At 39.7% G+C, this 20,265-nt stretch overlaps 1 protein-coding gene across 2 annotated transcripts in view; it reads right to left on the reverse strand.

The window, feature by feature from the left end:
• HLCS (holocarboxylase synthetase) overlaps positions 1-20,186 on the reverse strand; it is a 126,661-nt gene extending 106,475 nt beyond the window's left edge. The window contains exons 1-5 of one of the 2 annotated variants that reach the window (XM_080602808.1): positions 19,948-20,186; positions 17,503-17,655; positions 11,744-11,906; positions 8,040-8,998; positions 4,550-4,732 (exon numbers count right to left, since the gene is read on the reverse strand). In XM_080602808.1, the coding sequence (XP_080458934.1) occupies positions 4,550-4,732; positions 8,040-8,998; positions 11,744-11,906; positions 17,503-17,655; positions 19,948-20,151 (1,662 nt within the window). In that variant the 5' untranslated portion in view covers positions 20,152-20,186. Of the gene's footprint in view, positions 1-4,549; positions 4,733-8,039; positions 8,999-11,743; positions 11,907-15,602; positions 16,287-17,502; positions 17,656-19,947 lie in introns of those variants that run through there. The other variant, XM_080602809.1, reaches the window with a different exon arrangement.
• Between the last annotated feature and the right edge of the window lie 79 nt (positions 20,187-20,265).

Here is a 20,265-nt window from a genome sequence, read left to right on the forward strand (position 1 = left end):
CATTTGTTTCAACACTTTGATTTCACCCAGCACCACAGTGACATATAATTTTCTTTTTACAGCAATGCACAAGTCTACAGTCTGCTTAACACCATATCAAGGAGAGAGGAAACGAAAAGTTCTGTGTTTCAATATCAATACTTTTCATTAAAATGACTTTTAAGAACAGCAATTTGTGCAGATTTAACTGAACTTTTAGCCACCAAGTAACCTGCCTTTCATACTACATTACTTTTGCTTCAAACACTGCCTTCATTGTTGCTGTAGCACAGTATCAATATGTTTTTTTCCCTAGTTAATTGAATTTAAAAATGTCCATATGTGTGTATCTGAAGTAAACCATACTTGCAAGCCTTAGTGCAAAAAATCTTGTGATGAAAGAGTTGCCTCAAGTGCTGTTACTTTCCAGGCCCATTACCCTGTACTCTATTTACAAGAAAGGAGATCAGGAATAAAATGTGCACGCTGTCACAGAAATCATTCAACACCAACAGCAGCCAGCACTAGCTGACAATTTGACTAGCATAATTCCACATGCTAAGATATAGACCTCTAAACAGATGGACAATGTCATCCATTATTCAAGTATTAGAGCTTTTACTTTAATTCAAAGCTACAATGTTACCAGAATTTCAATCTCAGACTGGTAGAGCCTCTGGCCATTTTTGGAAAAAGCCATGTAAATGAAAGAAACACAGAGGAAAAAAAGAATAAAACTGATAATCCTTGAGATATGGAAATCAATCACAGCAGTCAGATTACCTGAAAAGTGACACACACAAGAATTGAATAAATCATATTTTCTAGTTTGACATTTTTTTCAGAAAGCTAATGGCAGTTCTGTTGATATTTGGATAGCTTTTTTAAACCTATGTAATAAGACTGATTTTAAGGTGTTTGATAACCATATGAACTACAAACTAAATTTCAATATACAAACCCTAGAGAGAAAAATAACAATAATTCCAACCTCTCCCCGTCACAAGCAGCTGAAAGTTTTATTACAAAAGGTACCTTCTAAGACCTAGAGAGCAGACAAGAAGAACTTTAAGTCTTAATTTGTAATCAAATTTGTAACAGTTAGCCTAATATGGATGGGACTATTAATAGCATTGCAATAATAATGTAGAAAGACATAGATTGTTCAGGAATTTTAGGCTGAGGAAAACACAAGAGAAGATACTTACTCATTCAATAAAGTTGAATACATTTTATATAAAGTTCACAACATAGCAGGAAATTTGTCTGATGGAAGCTGTGAAGTGATAAAGGAAGAAAGGGAGTGGGGAGGACAAATCAAGGAAATCACACAGAACAGGAAACAGATCTACTGCAAATTGAAGCTTACAGAAAGAAAAAAAACTAAGCAAACTAGCACTTTAAATTCAAAGAATTAAAAAAGGACAAAAACATACTTTTTTTCTTAATGAAGTAGAAAATGCAGAGCATAATCAATTATTTCTCACACATAAGAAAAAGGAGCTTATAGTTTCTAAAATGAATTAGAAAACTCTGACGAGGTTAGGTGTTACCAGTGGTTTTTAAACATAGTGGTACAGATGCGACTTCCAGAAAGGAAGGAAGGCAGGAAGGCAGGCAGGAAGCCAATGAACCGCCAGCTCTTAGAAAGAAGAACACTTGCCATTCTTCTGTTTTCCCCTAAGTATCCACTACTGGCAACTGCTAAGAGGACATTAGGATTGATTGATCATCAGTTGACTCATCACGGCATTTCTTATTCCAGAGTGGAAAATCATCCAAAAATCCTTTGTTCTGAATGAACGTAAATTGCTTAATCTCTCAGGATGTACTCTCTGATACATCCCAGAGACTTGTACAGGGAAAGCTCTTTCTACAAATAGTGACAATAAATAGATTGAAATTCAAGAATAATAAAGCTAGCAAGACAGTTTCCTTCATCTCCATTTCCAGTACTCCTGAAATACACTGTGATCTGAAACTCATTTACATATTTCTGAAATTATTCACCTACCAGATAGATTTCATGGTATCTTCTTGCTCTCTAGGAAAAGTTAGAAAACATGTAAAACAGAATGTATGTAGAAAAATAAATAACTTGCTAGAAAGCTCAAGTATGACATATTCCTTACGTATTTTAATATGCTACCGCTTTATTATTAACTGTAGCTCATACACACAAGTGGCAACTTCCTTTCATACAATATTCAGGAAGTATGTCATAGCCAAAGTGAAAAACATTGAAACAATGACTACACATATGAGTGCTGAAAAACTACAGTTTAAAAAATACTGTTTTTAAAATGTTTTTCCACAATCTTGATATAAGATTTAACTATACAGTATACACTTTAAAAATATCTTTAATGGCCTGCAACCTGTAATATGCCACTAGATGGCAAGTTTGGACAGAATTAGCTAACTTTTTTATAACACAGTATGATTGTTTGAAAACTGCAAGTGCATGGGAAAGATCAATACTCACAACAAAGAACGAAGGAGAAAAAGCACAAAAAAAGTATGAGATCGATAACCTCCAAGTCTTCTGTATACAGCGTATTTAATATTAGTCAGAAATGTTGATTGAGTTTTAGTTTTGTTTTTGTCTGCCACACAAACAGATAGCTGATTATTTTGAGTTTACCACTGACAGACAGAGAAGAACTTGTTTTAAATCTGGTCACAGACAGAAGCACTGGCTGCACCAACCATGAGAATCGATGGCTTGGAGGAAGGCTGGAAAGGTAAGCAGCAGAGTTCCATCCCGGGAAAATGGACTCCAGCTTATTTAAGGAATTGCTCATTAGGATTCCTTGGAAAACAACCACAAAGGAAAGGGTACCCAGGTTGTACAACCGATCTGTAAAGTAAACTTATAGAGAACTTGTCTATTCTGAACCATTCTGCTATGCAGGAAGACCAGACCTGATTGGCTAAGCAGGGAGCTTTTTGATGAACTAACACATAAAAAGAACATGTGCACAGTGGAAACATGGACAAGCAATAAGAGAAGTATATAAAAACATAATCTGGGTATCTACAGACAAAACTCAGGATGGTAAATACCCACCAAGAGTTAATTTAGTGCTGGACAGTAGGGGTAACAAGAAGGGATACCACAGATTCGCACGTTCCCAAAAGTTGTTCAGGGAAAACACTGGTGCACTGACATACGGGGAAGACAACCTAGCAACAGACAATGCAGAAAAAGCTGAAGTACTCAATGCCTTTTTTGCATTGGTCTTCAGAGGCAACTGCACCCAAACATCAATGTGCACCAGCATGATCTGGGAAAGGAAGAGGCAGGAAACGATGGAATCGTCAACTGTGAAGGACTACTCAAGAGAAGCTGAACTCATTCAGATTCATAGGGGCAAATGGAATTCATTGAAGAGACCTGGAAAAGAACTGGCTTATGCAATTATGAATTTGTCTGGATCTGCTGTTGACCTGCCTGCCACACAATGAATAATGTGACACATCACATATTTTTCCATCTATAAGGAATGTAATGACTACCATACCCACCTTTCAGGCAGTTTAAGGATTAATGAACCTGTACTGTGTTTGGAAAGTACAATCTAAATCTTAAACACCATCCAAGTCATATGAAAACATTCAGCTGTAGTATGTCCCTTTGTTCACTGATTGATACTGTAACCAAACAAGGATGTTTGGCTATATGATGGAAAGAGGCATCCAAGGAGGAGCTAAAGACAGACATCTCTTTTCTGTGCTAATGTAAGGGTGGCATAGAAAAGGAGCAGGAATCAGATAAGCATGCTAGGAGTAAGAAGCAACAGTGCTAAATGCACTGGAAAACAAACACCTCGGTGATCATGAGTAGCCTATATTGCTTTTCAATCACTTATTGCTTTACCCCCTTCAGATCAATACAATATGGTTCTCCTGTGTTTGAAGTTGTATTCAAAAAATAAATAAAAAAAAGGAAAAATAAGTTAAAGTTACTGCTTTATATGTTCTTCACAGTTCTTCATAGCAGTGTCTCAAACTGAAAAGTACTATACAGTCAGCTAACTGTTTGAATTATAAGGAACTGTTCTGTTTCCAACAAATACCAGAACATTCTCAGGAATAAAGCTCTTCATTGTCTAATTACACACCCTTTCCCATTCACTCTGGTCTTTCAGTTTTGGTCTGCCCTATCATTTTCCGTAATTTTCTGTATAGGCTGCGAACAAAAGATGAAACACACTTTCTACCTGCTTTTAAGTAAAAATAAATCCTGTCTTATAAATCAGTTCTTTCTGTACTTTACCACAAGCTTATGGTTTGATATTGCAGAAGTATGTAAATAAGCACAAAAATTCTTAAGAAGTATAGTAAATAGTTAACCCTACGAAATTTCCTCATTGTTAAATTCAAAGCTACTATTATCAGGTAACAAAATAGTGATGAAGTAGAAATTAAGCCTCCTGTTTACTTGTAATATACATGCAAAGCTCTCCAAACAAAAACACTACATAAGAAACAAGCTGTATTCAACTGAACACTGAATTTGTCTTGTAGGGTAAATCTCAATCAACTGAAATGTACGTAGAAGCCTTACCTCATCAGAAGAGAGAAGGTAAATAGGCGTTAAAGGAGGAATTTCACTTAATTCACAACTCAGGCCAAGTGATACCAGGATCTCCTTGAGAACTTCATATCTCTTGGTGTTGCTCATCTTAAGCAAATTAAAACCCTCTTCAGTTTGGAAATCCACAGAACTGATATCCAGTTCCAAGTGCACCTGGCAGGATATGTGCAAAGAGAACTTCAAAAACCATTTTACTGGTATTACACATTTTAGAGTGACAGAGAGATGGGCACAGGAGTTCCAAAAGCAGCTCTGTCTTGACTCTGGTTGCTGAACTATCCAGCACGACAAGTGTCATTTAAAAGTCTTATGCTTTCATCATACCTACATGTAGAGCTTTATCATCCTAATAAAGGAGGGAATACCTATACATTTATAGGTGTCAGCTCAGAGACCACAGTTGCCAGCAAGCAACAATTTTCTCGAAAACTACATAAAATATCCCTTCTAAATAAACCGACATTCTCCTGGAGGACTTGTTCAAACCTGTAAGTATTCACTAATTTAAACTTCTTCTGGGGCATTTTATGTCTGTTAGCACCCTACAACCAACACCAATACTGGTCACATTCCAGCTTGTACAAGAGAATAATTGCATTAATATTGAAAGACCTTTATCAGATGTTGCACAAGATCAGAGGAATTCAGCCTGAGCAAATCCTTACCGTGTCACACAAATTAAGTTGCCATCAGCACAGTTAAGGAAATGTGTCTGGAAGTCAGCTAAAAACCCTACAACACCACTTTGTAGAGAATCACATCTCCAGCTGAAGAAGATCTTTAAAAGTAGAAATGATATGCATTAAAAAATCCCTTCTAGGCCTTTTTTTTTCCTGTTTCAAAATATTTAGAAGCTTTAGCATTCTGCTATATGCACATTCATTTAATGAAAATCACAAGCTGTTATTTGTGCTCATGTCTCCCACTTTGCACATTTTAACGATGTTCTTCCTCTTTTATAGATGATCTACTTTACCAGAATTCAGAGAAGTCTGCTGAAGGTAGGAGGGGACAGATATGGACAACAGAAGAGCACAGAAAAAGGGAAACAACTAGTCTGTGACAGAATATTTAATGGCTGATGTCACTGTCAACCCCCTGAAGAGAAAACAATAAGGCTTTTCAAATCCAGACTGGAAGTCATTTAAAATTATAAAATGACACTCTAATCCTTTTAATCTGATTTTTGAAGCCACACTATAATGCCCTTTTTCTGGGGAAAACCTCTGCAGTATTAAGTTTTATTACAGCAGAAGGATCAATTTAAACGGTACAGCAAAGCAGGTTTTACCATGGAACTTGCAGAAATGGATAGCAACAGTATCTAATCAATTTTCTAGTAGGAGTATAGAGCACATGGGTGGCAAAACTTCCAACAAAAAGCTATAAACATGTTACTACATGTACTAGTGTCCAAAAACACTAGCAGATTTAATCTGATAACCTGATGAGAGACAAAAACACTTCTCAGAAATGCGATGAATATTTCTGAATTGAGTAATTGCTAAAAAAAGTGCATGCTACCTGACATGTAAGCAGTTACATCTGAGTGGTTTGGGCTGCTGAGATAGCTCTCCTATAACTAAAATATTGGTAAAAATATCTCCTAGAACCTTCCATAAAGTTTGTTCAGCTACATCTCCATCTATTTCCATCTATCTCCATCATCTACTTAAATACTGGTAAATAAATCTTGCTCTGCTTTTCTCAATGTGCTGCTTGAAAGCAACGACAGAGTAAGGCAAGTAATACAGTTGGGAACAGCCCTGCTAAAAACTAAACAAGCAAAACAAAAACAACAACAACCACATTTCTCTCTGCTCCTGCTGAGGCTAACAAATTGTGCAAGTTATCTTCATGCTCATTTTAAATCTCTCCCACTTAAATAGCACAGACTATACACTCCCAAGACACAGACTTATTTTCTAAATTTAGTGGTACATCTTATCATCCCTTCTATCACTCAAAACGTTAGCCAACTACCTGAAGATTTCAGTAGTCAGTGGCAAACATTTACATTTAACACAGCCATGGAAGGTTCCTCACACCTCCTCGAGGAAGACAGAGAGTAACAGCAACAAAAAAAAAATGAACACTTCAACTTAACTATCACATTTTCAGAAGGGGTGGGGTTCTGTTTATGTGGTTGTTGTTGTTTGTTTTTTAAACAGCAATCACAATACCTTAATGCTGAAGAGTAACCTTTTAGCTGGGATGTTATTATTCTTAAGTGGAGCTAACAAGATTTTGGCTCATTTGTACACCTTTCCCCTTCCACCCCCAAGGTGCTCTGAGCTACTTGTTAGGTGCAAAATGTTAAACATATAAAAGTTTAAATGCCAAAGGAAGACTCTGGAAACAAAAAAAAATGTTTCCAGATGACCAGACCTCTCCTCTCCCCCCACAGAATTATAAGCATGTATTACTGATTGAAAACGTACTTGTCTACCTCTAGAAAACAAAAAAGGTTAATTAATTTAAATTTTCAGTTTGTTTCAATTTTGATTGTAAATAGAACACATTCCAGACATATAAAAGTGTTTGTGTTTTTGTTGTCATTGTTTTTAATCTGAAAGAGCAGAAGGCCAACACCATGAACCTATCATCCGTCTAGAAATTATCTGTAGCCAGAACACTGCTAAAGAAAACATGATACCATTCAGTTCATTCACAGCACTAAGTTACAAACAGAACTGAGAAAAGGGTAACAATATCAGCAAAACAGTACCAGCAGAGCTAAATCAGCAGTGGCATTCCAGGGCTATTCAGACTAATCTTTATTATAGTTACTTGTTCAAGCAAGAAATTGAACAGCAGTTTTGGGGTATACAGTATGCAACAATGATAGAGGCCAGGACTTTCTCATTTACTACTCACAGATTTCCAAAGGGGTTGTCTACCTTAACCTTAAAACTTAGGAGGAGACTTCTTTAAGGTTTCTTGCGAGTTTTATTTTCTTTCCTCCTCTGACTTTCTACTTCACCATAATTCACATTTTTGTACGGAAGTCTATTTTTATGTTGCCATTATAACCCTTCTGCCTTCACTACCACTGCTTTTCCTGTTCCCATTTTCCAAAGTCTGCAAAGTGCACAGCTTTGTCACCATGCAACTTCCAGCAGGCACAAAAGGATAGCTCTGCTCTTGAAGATGCTTCCTTACTATGCATATCTGCTATCTCCTCTGCCACCCATTGTGATCACGCATGATCTACAAATTCATGGCTACATGGTGGAGACAAGGAAATGGAACAGCAGTAACATTTTCTATCCTTCCTTAAGGATAGGATCAAGCAGAAACCATTCTGTGTTCAGAGTCCTTGTACATTCACCAAGACATCCATCCATACTTGCCCCCTGAAAGCATCCCAAAGAACACACAGAAAGAACCATTGATTTTTTTTAGCATACCACAACATTGTGTAGGAATGTGTAAATCGATGCTTTTGCATAAACAGTACCTGAGAAAGAATGGCTTCTCCTCCTTTGTCTCCATAAGGCAGATGAACAATAACTATATCTTTATCAGCATTATTTAAATGACTCAATGGCTTCACTTTGCTGTTACTTTCCTTCCTTACTTCTTCAAAAATACAGCCACTGATCAAAAGGTTTAACTTCATTTCAGTGCTGTCAGTTTTAGAGACAACTAATTCATGAACAGTCTTCTTCAGTTTGTCTTTTCTCTTTATTTGTATACCACCAAACGTAAACGAGGAAGAAAACCCTAGAATCTTTCCACCCTTAGATAAAAACTTCATAAACTGTTCTTGGTTCTCGTCAGAAATAGGTTCCTCTGTGGCAATGATCAACAGCAGTGCATTATCAATCCATGGAGCTTTCAGAACCTGCTCCTCATGCAGCTGGTAGACGGTGTAGTTGTCTGCATCGATGCATTCCAGGAGGATTGATTTTACTGAGTCAAATTCCACTTTTGCAGCTTCAGAACCAACATAAATCAACACATTAGGGGGCTTTCCAGCAAGGTTTACTCTCTTTATTCCTGTTGCCAGACAATCACCACCATTCTCTTCCAGTTTGCTATTGCAGCGGTCAGAAAGTTCTGGAATGTCTTCCGCAGAGGCAAATCTGACAGATTCAATAGTGCTGTTTTCAAGCTGCAGACATTCGTGACAGCTGGAAAGATGCAAGTGATGATGCTCTCCAAAGCCTGTCTCTTTGTCAGATAGGCTGTTGGATTCATCTTCATACTCGCTTTCTTTCTCTAGCTTGGATTTCTCTTCTGCCTCTGGATCACCTTGTCCTACAGACTCAGCTACTCCTAACTTTGATTTAGCAGTAGCCCCGAGAGTAGCAGTAGGAGTTGCTTCATTCATCTGTGTACTGTTTCTACTCGTCTCTTTTACAGATGGTGCCACCTGCGTCAACTCCTTCAGAGTAGATTCCTGTAAATGGACAGCTGGAAGAGTTAAATAATAAGAAAAAGGAGTTATAAAATTATATTAAAAGATCTATAACAAATATCACCATGCCAGCAGGATCTAGGTTTAATTTCTGTACAAATCATCTAGAATACTAATAATTCCACTAGTTTGACATACTAAACCCTACCCCTTTGAATATTAAAAATTTGCACTCATAACATGTTATTTACTCTAATGACTATTTGTTTCAGGAAAGTCTGACAGGGCATAGCACTTGTCATTTACAGGGAACATTTAAATAAACACTAATGCTCTTTGGAAGTACACAAATATTTGGACAAAAATAAAACCTGACAGCTACTGTATGTGATCCAGACATGTTCTTAACAGAACAGTAGTCTACGGGAGGAATGGAAGGCAGTTTTCACATAAATGCATCGGCTTGTCAGCTTATATTATTTTGTCCATGACTAAAAAAAGTACAAAATGAAGCAAGGGAAGTACCTTTGGAAAAATACTGGTCTCTTAAGGAGGGCAGGGTGGAAAATTGCTTGCTGTTATTTTGAAATAAACTATTTTGAAATAAGCTATTCAAGTGATGATATTGGGTAAGATGGAAACACTGAACTATGTCTCTTGCATTGCTGTAGGCAGCAAAATAAAAAGTTTTGCACAAGTAAGAAAGGGAGAAGAAACATCTGAATTGCTGAATTGCTTCTAATCTGCAGAAAGGGAGACATAACCAGCCACAGCAAGACGTGAGCTAAAAATCCAAGGAAAACATAACAAATTGGAATGTTTAAACTCTCCCTTCCCCCCCGAATGGAAATGCAGAGATAAACAATTTCTGGCAAGTACAAATGAGAAAAGAAGGGCAATGATGCCTATTGTTATTAAAACTTGTAGAGCAAACTGAGAAAGAGGAGAGAAAATTTGCTCTTCATATGGTAAATGATTTCTTTCAGCTTCTGAGCCATGGAAATATTTCAAATCAAAGCACACAAAACTTGACTGAATCCCCCTCCACTCCCACAAGGCCAAATAAACTTACTGAGTTGTTGTTTGTGATTTCTTATATAAATTCAGTGAGAAAGCAGATTAACAAAACAGTCAACTGGCACACAACACACCAGATCCAAATTCAATTCTTTCTTCACTTAAGAACACTTGAAATCCCTTGAATCTACATCCCTTTGCCTACTTCAGAGTGCAAATTTGAAGTATGAGTTTTCAGACCCCAGAAGGATTTTACAGCTACCAGCATATTATTCCATCAAGAAACTCCATCAGTCTCTTTTGAAGCAGTTTTAGCATGCACATAGTACCTGAAGCAAAATGAGCCAGAAAAGTGGCTCTCCGTGACTCTTGGGAAACTATCCCAGCTTCTATCCCCTGCATGCATGCATAAACATTTTTGCAAAACAGCACCAAGAGAAGACTGAGTTTCATGCCAGGTATATTTGCCAGCATATTCCTCATATTCCTGCCAGCTCGCTCCCTAGGTAGTTGTTCTTGATTTTGCCATTCCCTGGCATGTGCCAGTGCACTATAATCTACATTTTTTTAAAACAGTTGAAAAAAAAAAGGCTTTTTCTCTCATTTTACAGTGAGAGTAAGGGGCTATAGAGGGATCTTTGCAGCCCAAATCACTGTATTATTGTAGGTGACCTCATGACCCCACAGTTTTATCAACACAGATGAAAAGGCACAACTGGAGAAGAAGAAACAAGACTGTTGTTGAAGAAAAAAAAATGGATATAGTCACAGAGAGCCCACCATTTCAGAATACCCTAGAATGTACTAATGTGCAGTCCGTATTAGAACCATGCTGGAAACAAACGTTCAGCTTTCACGAAGGAAAGAGAGGTGAACCTTGGACTTCCCACAGCTCAGACAACAATTCCATTTAAGTATAGTATTACAAATGGAACCACTACCACTACTTGTCATCTGTGTGTGATTTGCCCTAACTTCCTCCATATCTTAGCTGAAGCTATTAAGCTAATGAGGACACAATTGCTAATAGCTTTGATATTATTAAAATTACCTCCTAAAAGAAATAAACCATCCACCAAAAACTCAAAAGTCAATTAGCACTGACAACATTCTCCTTCCCCTGGTTATTTCTCTCCATCTGTTCAGAAAGTATGTGAGCTCTTCTCTCAGTGAATGAAGATGCTCAGTTTAGAGCAATTGTTCTCAAACTGTGTTTAGCTTTGAAGATACTTTCATTTCAAAACTGAAAAGAAAACATTTGACTAAAACCTTCTGTAATTTTTGCAAATAGATCAGTTAATCTAACAGGCAAAATTTACAGAGACAGTATTTTCCAACTTCACCATCGCGATGTTTATACTTTCATGCATATTTGCAAAAGGGAAAATACCATCTTGGGTACTCAAGGATATCATTGTACTAAGGTTAATAATTATAAGCAGTAGCTTATGAGGCATTACAGGAATAAAAAATAATGTTTTTTAATTCCAATATCTTTGAACTATTTTTCTGTTATTTTTGTTGCTGTATTCATAACACATTCTGTAAAGAAAAACTCAATCAAAAAGCTGTCTAATTTTTCAACAATCTCTATATTTGACTGTATTCAGTATAAAATATGACAGTACAAGAGTGATGAAATGCCTAAAATGACAACAGGAAGAAAACATTGCACAAAAATAAAAGCATGTTTACTTATGTAGGTATGAAGATGATATATACAGTCCTAAAATAGCTATAAAACAGACGTTTTACCATTAAAAACAGTTTACAAAAATACTTACAAACAATCTTGTGTGGCACCATTCCGTTATCCATTTGAAGCCTGTCTTCCATGAATGCTATTCCAAGGTTACTGAAATTATCTACACTTGCTTCAGCAATTAATTTATAAGGTTCCCCAGCTTTATAGGCCAATGGTGAACAATAGTCTGACCACTTCACAACCTAAGAATAAATCATATGCATGTTTTTCAGTCTGAAAATGATACAGCAAAATATCAAAATACCAACAGTATAATGCTTCTGTGAGATGAACTGCAAGTAAAACTTCCCTTCCTTCCCTAAGGATTCTGCTATTAAAAAGCCTCACAGCAATAGGCAGAGCTAACAAAGGGACATTATCGAACCAAAAAAACACAACTGGGGAATTCAAGTACCAGAAATAATTTTATTATTTTATCAGAAGCATTAAGTAAGCGTAAAAGATTCAAGTTGCTCATATACATCAAAAATTCTGCTCTCCAGAAAGGCGTTATGAAAATTACACACTTGGGTTCAGCTGCTTAGAGAAGGTTTGTGAATCCCAAACTATACAGTTGTAGTGGCTTGGAAAACAACTTTCATGTTTAACTCTAAAACCACCGGGTCAGCTGCATGCTTTAACATGCAGGTTAAACTCAAACTTTGAAATACAAGCACAAGTAATAGCTTCAAACCAGACACACCAGAACACACAGCTGGTGAAAGCCAGCCCTCAAATTCATGACAGATGTAACACTCAGGTCCTGGACATAATGACCACTCACTGGTTAAAGCAATAACAATGAATTTCATAGAATCATAGAATCATTAGGGTTGGAGAAGACCTCCAAGATCATCTGGTCCAACCATCCCCCTACTACCAATGTCACCCATTAAACCATGTCCCTAAGTACCAGGTCCAACTTTTCCTTAAACACCCCCAGGGGCAGTGATTCTACCACCTCCCTTGGGCAACCCATTCCAGTGCCTGACTGCTCTGTCTGAGAAGAAATGTCTCCTAATTGCCAACCTAAACCTCCCCTGGAGTTTCTACTTCTAGGACCTGAAAGGTCATCTCTACGACTCCGTACCAGGATATATTTCTGGGCACAAGGGTATCAACCAGTTCTGAAGAAAAACAACATCTGCTTCTGGAAGATACCTATACTAGACCCTGACAGACTTGTATCACTGCAGTTGGAGCATCAGTCAGACTTCCCCCTACTGTCACTGTGGAAATTCGTGACCAAATCAGCCAGAATTACCCCCAGCTGACTGCCTTAAGTGATGTCCTGAACAGCACTGTCACTTTCCAGGTGGAAGGGATTCCCAGCTGTGTAGTCCATTGGTGCAATACCCACAGCTGAAATGAAAGTATCCAGTTGTAGTCATACGAGGTATTACTCTCAGAGCCTACTGCTAACTGTTAGCAATTTGTGATCGCTGGTAGCTAACGTGTAATGATACATTTATGATACTGGCTTCCTCCTCTTTTGTTAAATTGATTATCTACTCCCACAGCATTGTATTGACGTTCACAGCATAAAGGACTGACCTACAGTCAGTAGTACACTACTGCCATGTTACTTTCTCTCATGATTCTGAGGATATGACCAAAACCAAATTCATTGTCACTCTAAAATCTTACCAGGTATATGTAAAACATACACTTTGGCAGCTCTAGTTTCACTGATAGATTCTCTATGGAGAAGTCAGAAATGCCTCCCTTCCCCTGTGCCGTGTTTTAAACCTAGCAGGCAACTAAGTGCCACTCTCTCTCTCCCCAGGTGGGATGGGAGAGAGAATCAGAAAGGTAAAAATGTGCGAACTTGTGAGTTGAGATAAAGACAGTTTACTAGGTAAAGCAAAAGCTGCACAAAAAAAGCGCAAAAAAGCAAAGCAAATAGGGAATTCGTTCACTACTTCCCATCAGCACGCAGACATTCAGCCGCCTCCAGGAAAGTGGTGCTCACCGCGCCTAGTGTTTCTTAGGAAGACAAACGTCATCACTCCAAATGCCTCCCCCCTTCCTCCTTCTTTCCCCCAGCTGTTATTGCTGAGCATGACACCATGTCTTATGGGACATCCCTCTGGCCAGCTTGGGCCAGCTGTCCTGGCTGTGTCCCCCGCAGCACCCCCAGCCTCCTCATTGGCAGGGCAGCATGAGAAGCAGAAAAGTCCTTGGTTCTGTGTAAGAGCTGCTCTGCAACAACTGAAACATCAATGTGTTACCACCACTATTGTCATCAAAAATCCAAACCACCATACCAACCATCATACAAGTCTCTACATAGAAAATTAACTCTATCCCAGCCAAATCCATGATATCATGTCTGGGGCAACCAGAATAATAATAAAAGTCTTAGGTCAGACCCCAGGGAAGAGGACAGGCTATGAAACATGAAACGCTTAGTCACAACCTGCATGGAGCTCTCTGATATCAGATTTTCTGTAAGACCAGAAGTGCTTCTTCTAATCCACATCGTAGACACATGCACATACCACCGTTCTGGACCAGAATTTTTCCAAGAGCTATGCAGCTGCCATGTCTCTTTGCCCAGGAATTCAGCAAGAGGTCAACCATTCTTAGACACTTAAGACTGTCTAACCTTTCTCACCTTTCTCACTTCTCCTTCTCTGCATGTCCTTCAATTTAAGTCTTCTATAACCCTCTCTCTTTTCTTCAGCATACGACTTTGGGCTACCCCCTGTGGTAGAAGGTAAGAGACTCGCACCATTTTTAAGATATCCTTTAGATATCCTTTCTTACCCAGAGAACAGGCACAAGCGGCTAACACCCATGTCACCTGTAAACTGTGAGGATATATTGAGGCTTTTACCATTTTTCATGGCACCAAGTAAAACATTAGACAGAATAAGAAGGAACAACAAAAAGTAGTTATTGCTGTTTAGTGCAAATAAAGTAAATACACAAAAGAACCTCACAAAGTTAGGCTGCTGCCAAGACATATGACCTGGAATCCTGCTCATGCAACAATCCACAATGTACAAAAGTCCTCAGAAAGCACTTTCAAACCAGCCAAGCTTTTCTGCTTCTTCATCAAAATTCTGTCAGAATACAAAATGAAAGGCTAGCTCTTATTAAGAGATGAGAATTTCTTTATACTCCTGTTTTCTAGATCCACCCCAGTTTCAGCAGAAACCAGTCACAGATCACCGATTGCTGTATAAAGAACAGTTTTTCTCTCTAGAAATTCTTGTAGGCCACAGGAACAATCTGTTCTTACAATCCCTGTCTGTGTTGACAGCTGGCTGCCAGAGGTAGCAGAATTAAAAGCACTTCTAGTGAAGTGACATGTACACGGAACTATAATAAACAAAATAAAACAGCAGTTCTTTTCCTCTTTAGTTTCAGTCTTTCGTCTGGACTATTGCTTTTGAGCTTGATAAATCAAATTCATTATTATTTATGTCTATAAAAGAAAGCAAAAAAGAATGCAAACATTTTTCATTCTAAAAAAATGCAAAAAAAATCAACAAGATAAAAAAAACACAACCCACAATTCTGCCTAATAACAAACCCCAAAAGAGCTTCAACCCAGATGTTGCTTTTGTGGACCTCTGTTATGAGAAAGAAAAATAAATAAATAAATAAATAAGTAAATAAAAGAGGAAAAAAAAATAACAACTCCCTCAGCCTTGAGTTGGCCCAGCACACCACGTTGCCTCTGAGACAACGTAGGGAGCACAACAGGCATCCTGTCTAGTTTATCTCCCACAATCAGAACCCACCTGCATGATTCCTCGGACTTATATCAAAGGCAACAAAAACATCAACAAAATAGCTAATGTGGCTACTTCCTATATGCTCCAAGGAAATACAAAGCGAGCTGGACCAGGATCAGAAGGCTTCAGCAGAAAAGGTCTCGGAGCACTCACCAAGCTTTCAGTGCCTCTAGTCCTCACAGTCCGATCTTCATGGAGATAATGATCTGGCCTGATGTAGCACGGAGATAATGATCTGGCCTGATCTGGCACTTTACCTGGACATCATTCCTCTAGAGGGCAAAGACTACCACGTTCCAAAAGCATGCTCTGTTCTCCATTCAGAGGCCTACATGGAAGGTGAAGGTACTAAAAATTGGATTGCAGACACATCTGGATTTGTGCCCATTCCAGATCTGTCCTTCTGTTCCTGTACTGAAGTTAGGTAAGTCTGTTTACCATCCACTCTGTTCTGTGTTCACTCCAGCAGTGAGTGCTCTGGATTGTCTCTCAGAACAAGCTGCCTGGAAAAGGCATGTTCCTCATCCAGGGGAGCCGATGAGCCACCACCACTTGCGGACGTGACTGGTTTCCTTTAACAACAAAAAGGGCCTGGCACGCTGATGCCAGAAAGCGAGGATGACAGATGGTCCTGAGGGGTGCTGAGTAGGGACCGTTTGGGAAGACACCTTGTTGACTCCCTTCAGATGGGGACCCTAGCTTGTAGCGTAGCATAAAATAGCTTATTTATTAGAGAGGACTCTGTCTATCTTGGTCATCAGGCCAGACATTTTACTACTGTCTCCCCAGAGATATCCTAGCATGCCTGTCTTTCCATATCTTCTCTTTCCAGTAGGCAGTATGGTCCATTCTGTCCTTTTCACTAAGGAGAGCGTACAACATGCAAAAACAGGCTGCCTTAGGAAGGATCTCAGGCAACCTGTACCACAATCAAGACTTTTCCTTCCCTCAAAGTTAAGTTTATCTTTTGCTTTGACTTACAACTTTTCTTCCCCTTCAGACCTGCATCCAAGCTGAGACACCTGGGCAGCAAAAATTCCTCATCTGAGGAAAAAGTTAGTAGAACAACAAAATTTAGGGGAGAGAGAAGTTGTCTCAAGTTCACAGTAAGTTTTGATAGGGTCTGGATACTACTTTTAATACATAATTCATTCAGAGATGCTATATATACACACAGTAAGTCAGATTTTAGAACATCATTTTTTAAATCTGTGTCTTTCCTCTTTCAGCACAGTAATGGAGAAGGAACTTTAGGATTTCTAAGCGTCTAGGATGTGAACATTTTCTAAGTATCCTTGCCATAAGGATTTCAGTACTGCTTTAATTTATATCTCTGGATGCCTCAAGAACATTCTGTCAGTATTATTCATTAAAGGTCAAACACCATTTATAAGATTGCAAACAAGAAGTACTGACATTCCCTCACTGCATTTTATAGAAAAGAAATGAATTGATTTGGGCCTTTCTTCTATAGACTTTGACAAAATTATCCAAATGTATAACGCCAAACTTGTATTTATAAATCACAATGGAAGGAAGCTTCCAAGAGAGGTTTCCATTTCAATTACAACTTTTTACACTCATTCTGAGACATGAAGAGCTTTTCAGAAATCATAACATATGCTTGCTTTGTGTATTTTTACTTTGGCATTTGCTTCAGCTAGTGTCAGAGACAACATACTGAGTTAAGTGGACTTCTGATCTGCCTCAGTATGACAGCTCTAGACCTGTTTTTTCCTGTTCAACATATATAACCGTATATGCTTCACCCAATCATGACAGAATTCTGCAGTTTCCGTCCACAGACAGAGAAGCGTGCTACAAAAATAAACCACTCAGGAAAATGTCTATGGGTTTATTTAAAGTATAAAATAGAACTAAAGTATTAAGTGATCAAGTTTAATGAATAGCTTATATTTTTATCCCTAAAAACATTGTAAATGTACAAAATCTATCTGCCATTGATTTGTTTCCTTGAAGCATTTCAGAGTTATGCCTACCAAATGAGTTCTCCATACCACTTTCTTTGCAAGAAACAAAGAGAACTGCTTACCTCTTTTGAAGAGACAGGTACTTTCTGCAAGTTATCTGTCTGAGCTGAAATGCTTTCTGTCACAAAAGCTATATGTTCTGCTTCTAGTAATTTATCAGGATAAATAAAAGGAGAAATGAGAAGTAGACTCCATCTGTTTAAATCATCAAGGAGCTGAAAGAAACAGGAAAGAAAAATAAGTCTATATGGAACATCTGATTTAATAATTCTTTTCTAAATTATCCCCAGCCCAAATTCAAATCTGACCCTTCAGCTTAACATGAACACTCTCTGTAATGCCATGAGGAAAACAACTTCCCATGAGGACAAAAAGGAGTAAAAGGTCTGAATCATTAAGCAGGAACATGTCAAAAGTAAAATAAAAAGTGACAACCCAAGCTTTCAAGCCAATCTGGATTCCAGCTGTCAGCATTGCCGCAGGAGTACACAACTGAGTGGGCCACTGATGACGACCGTGCCATTGGCACCATGACTTTTGTGGGCCGTTTGCCACTGGACTCCGCCATCTGCAGCATCCTTCATTCGACCCAATCCTCTTCTCCTATCCAAGCTACAGTCCACCCTGCCTCCTCCTTCCTTCTGTCTTCCCCCCTGACTACACAAACCCGTGGCCCTGCTGCCTTGGTTCTGGTTCTTGATGGCGGAAGAGTGCTGCCAGCTCCCTGGCAGGGGCTGAGAAAGCAGTCTTAATGCATGGCCTGCCTGAGCAGTCAGGACAGCGCCAGTGCCGTTGCCTGGCTAGCACTGCAGGTGGCTTTCATTCTAGTCGGGTAACAGTCCTCCAGGAAACCTTCTGTCCCACAGCCAAACAATATACACTGCCTCTGCACCCACCTGCCCAAAGAGCAGTCAGCCCATGAGCCACAAATGACCCAAGAACCATACATTACACAGGTCTAATTTTTAGGATACCTAATTTATCTAACTTGTAAAGTTTTAGGATGTCTTTCCTAAAGCCAGTTATATAATGACAGTTATATTTTGTTGCCAGGTATAGCCTCCTAAGAACTATGACAAATTCCTGATCTTAAAAAATGATTTGAAATAAAAGGAGAGGGTACTTTTTAAACTATTAAATCTTCATGTACTAGCACCTAAATAATTCATTCAGTATGTAACTCTAAACTTAAAGAAATAAATCATTCAAAGCAAGTTTGCCCTTAAGGTAGTCCATCCACTTAGCAGACCATTGGGCAAGCACTTTTCTTCATTAAATTATAAAAATTGCTCCCTCGCTCGTCCTCATTAAGGAGCAAATAAAGCTCAATAGCTGGCATCACTATACCAAACAACAGCATTAAGAACCTCAACACTTCTCAATAAATAATCTGTTCCCATACCATCTTATGTCAAATTTTACACTGATATTGCATTGAACTGTATTTTTCTGCCATATTTTAAAAGCGACAAACATCAAAAGAAATAGTCATTTCAGTACCACTGTGCTAGAAACAGGTTTTGTACGCCTTCAGTAACTTTAGGTAGGAATGTAAGAAAGAGTTGCCTTTGAACACGCTGCATGTATATACATCGCTCCACATGTAAATGGAAACAGTGCAATATTAAGTCTTGCCTGAAGAACTAAAATTAAAGGGGATACACAGACAGGCTAGACTGCCTGACCAGCTTCACAGAGCATGGAAGCTGCAAGAGCAAACACTGCTACCTTCCACAGGAAAGTGAACTGAACTGATGAAGCTTTATACTACCTTAAGCGCCCAGTTTGACTACAGATCAAACAACAACACTCGACAGGTTACCATTTACGACCGCTGCTATCTTATCTTAAGGAAGTTACTGACTGCAGCCCAGAGGCACTTACGCCTACTTAGAAACCAAACTAGCTCACCTAGCTTCCTAGAAGCCAAAAAACCATGAGAATTAACCTTTTTTCTCTTCACAGTGCCTGGGGACGATGCCACCCCTATCCGTAACGCCATTAGGTCAGAGCCCTTGGGTGTCACACGACCGAGGTGTAGGGTGGCGGGCGTCTCACACAGGGACTCAGAGTCGTATGCAACCGGGAACTTTCAGTGCATATTTTTAAGGGGCGAATACATTTTGATTAAGAGAACTTCCAGTGCATATTTTGAAGGGGCGAGAAGCTCCTTCAGGAGCGAGGAGAAGTGGTTTGAGAGCTTTAACAAAGCATCAATTAACTAGCGGTTAACTTTTCCCGGGATTCTCAGCTTGCCACCACCTCTTTGACGCGGGACGCAACCCGCTCGTTAGAAAAAGGCGATATTTGATGATTTATTTGTGATTTTTTTAGCCTGGGGAGGGGACGGCCGCGCCGGCAGCGGGCCCCCCCCCCCCGGTTGCCGTGGCGACGGCTCAGCCGTCGCCACGGCAACCGGGGGGGGGGGGCCCGCTGCCGGCGCGGCCGCTCCCCGCCCCTCTCGCCTTGCCCCGCAGCGCAGCGCCCCGTCCCCGCGCCTCGGTTACCTGCGCCTCGTCCGTGAAGAAGACTTTGTTCCCCAGCCTGAGGCAGACGCGCTCCTCGGGCGGCGCGGCGCGGCGGCAGCAGCGGCAGCAGAAGGTGAAGGAGCAGCGGGAGCGGTGCAGGCGCCGCACGGTGCGCCGGATGAGCGCGGCCGAGCAAGGCCCCCAGCGCGCCCATAGGTAGAGGTAGCACAGCGTGATCAGCATGGCGGGCGCGGCCCCCCCCCAGCCCCCCGCCTTCCTTCCCTCCCCTCCCGCCTCCAACCGCCCCGCCCCGCCAACGGCCACCAACGGCCGGCAACCGCCGGGCGCGGCCACGCC

The sequence above is a fragment of the Anser brachyrhynchus genome (assembly GCF_964034855.1).
Source record: "Anser brachyrhynchus genome assembly, chromosome: 1".
In the NCBI taxonomy this organism is placed as follows: domain Eukaryota; kingdom Metazoa; phylum Chordata; class Aves; order Anseriformes; family Anatidae; genus Anser; species Anser brachyrhynchus.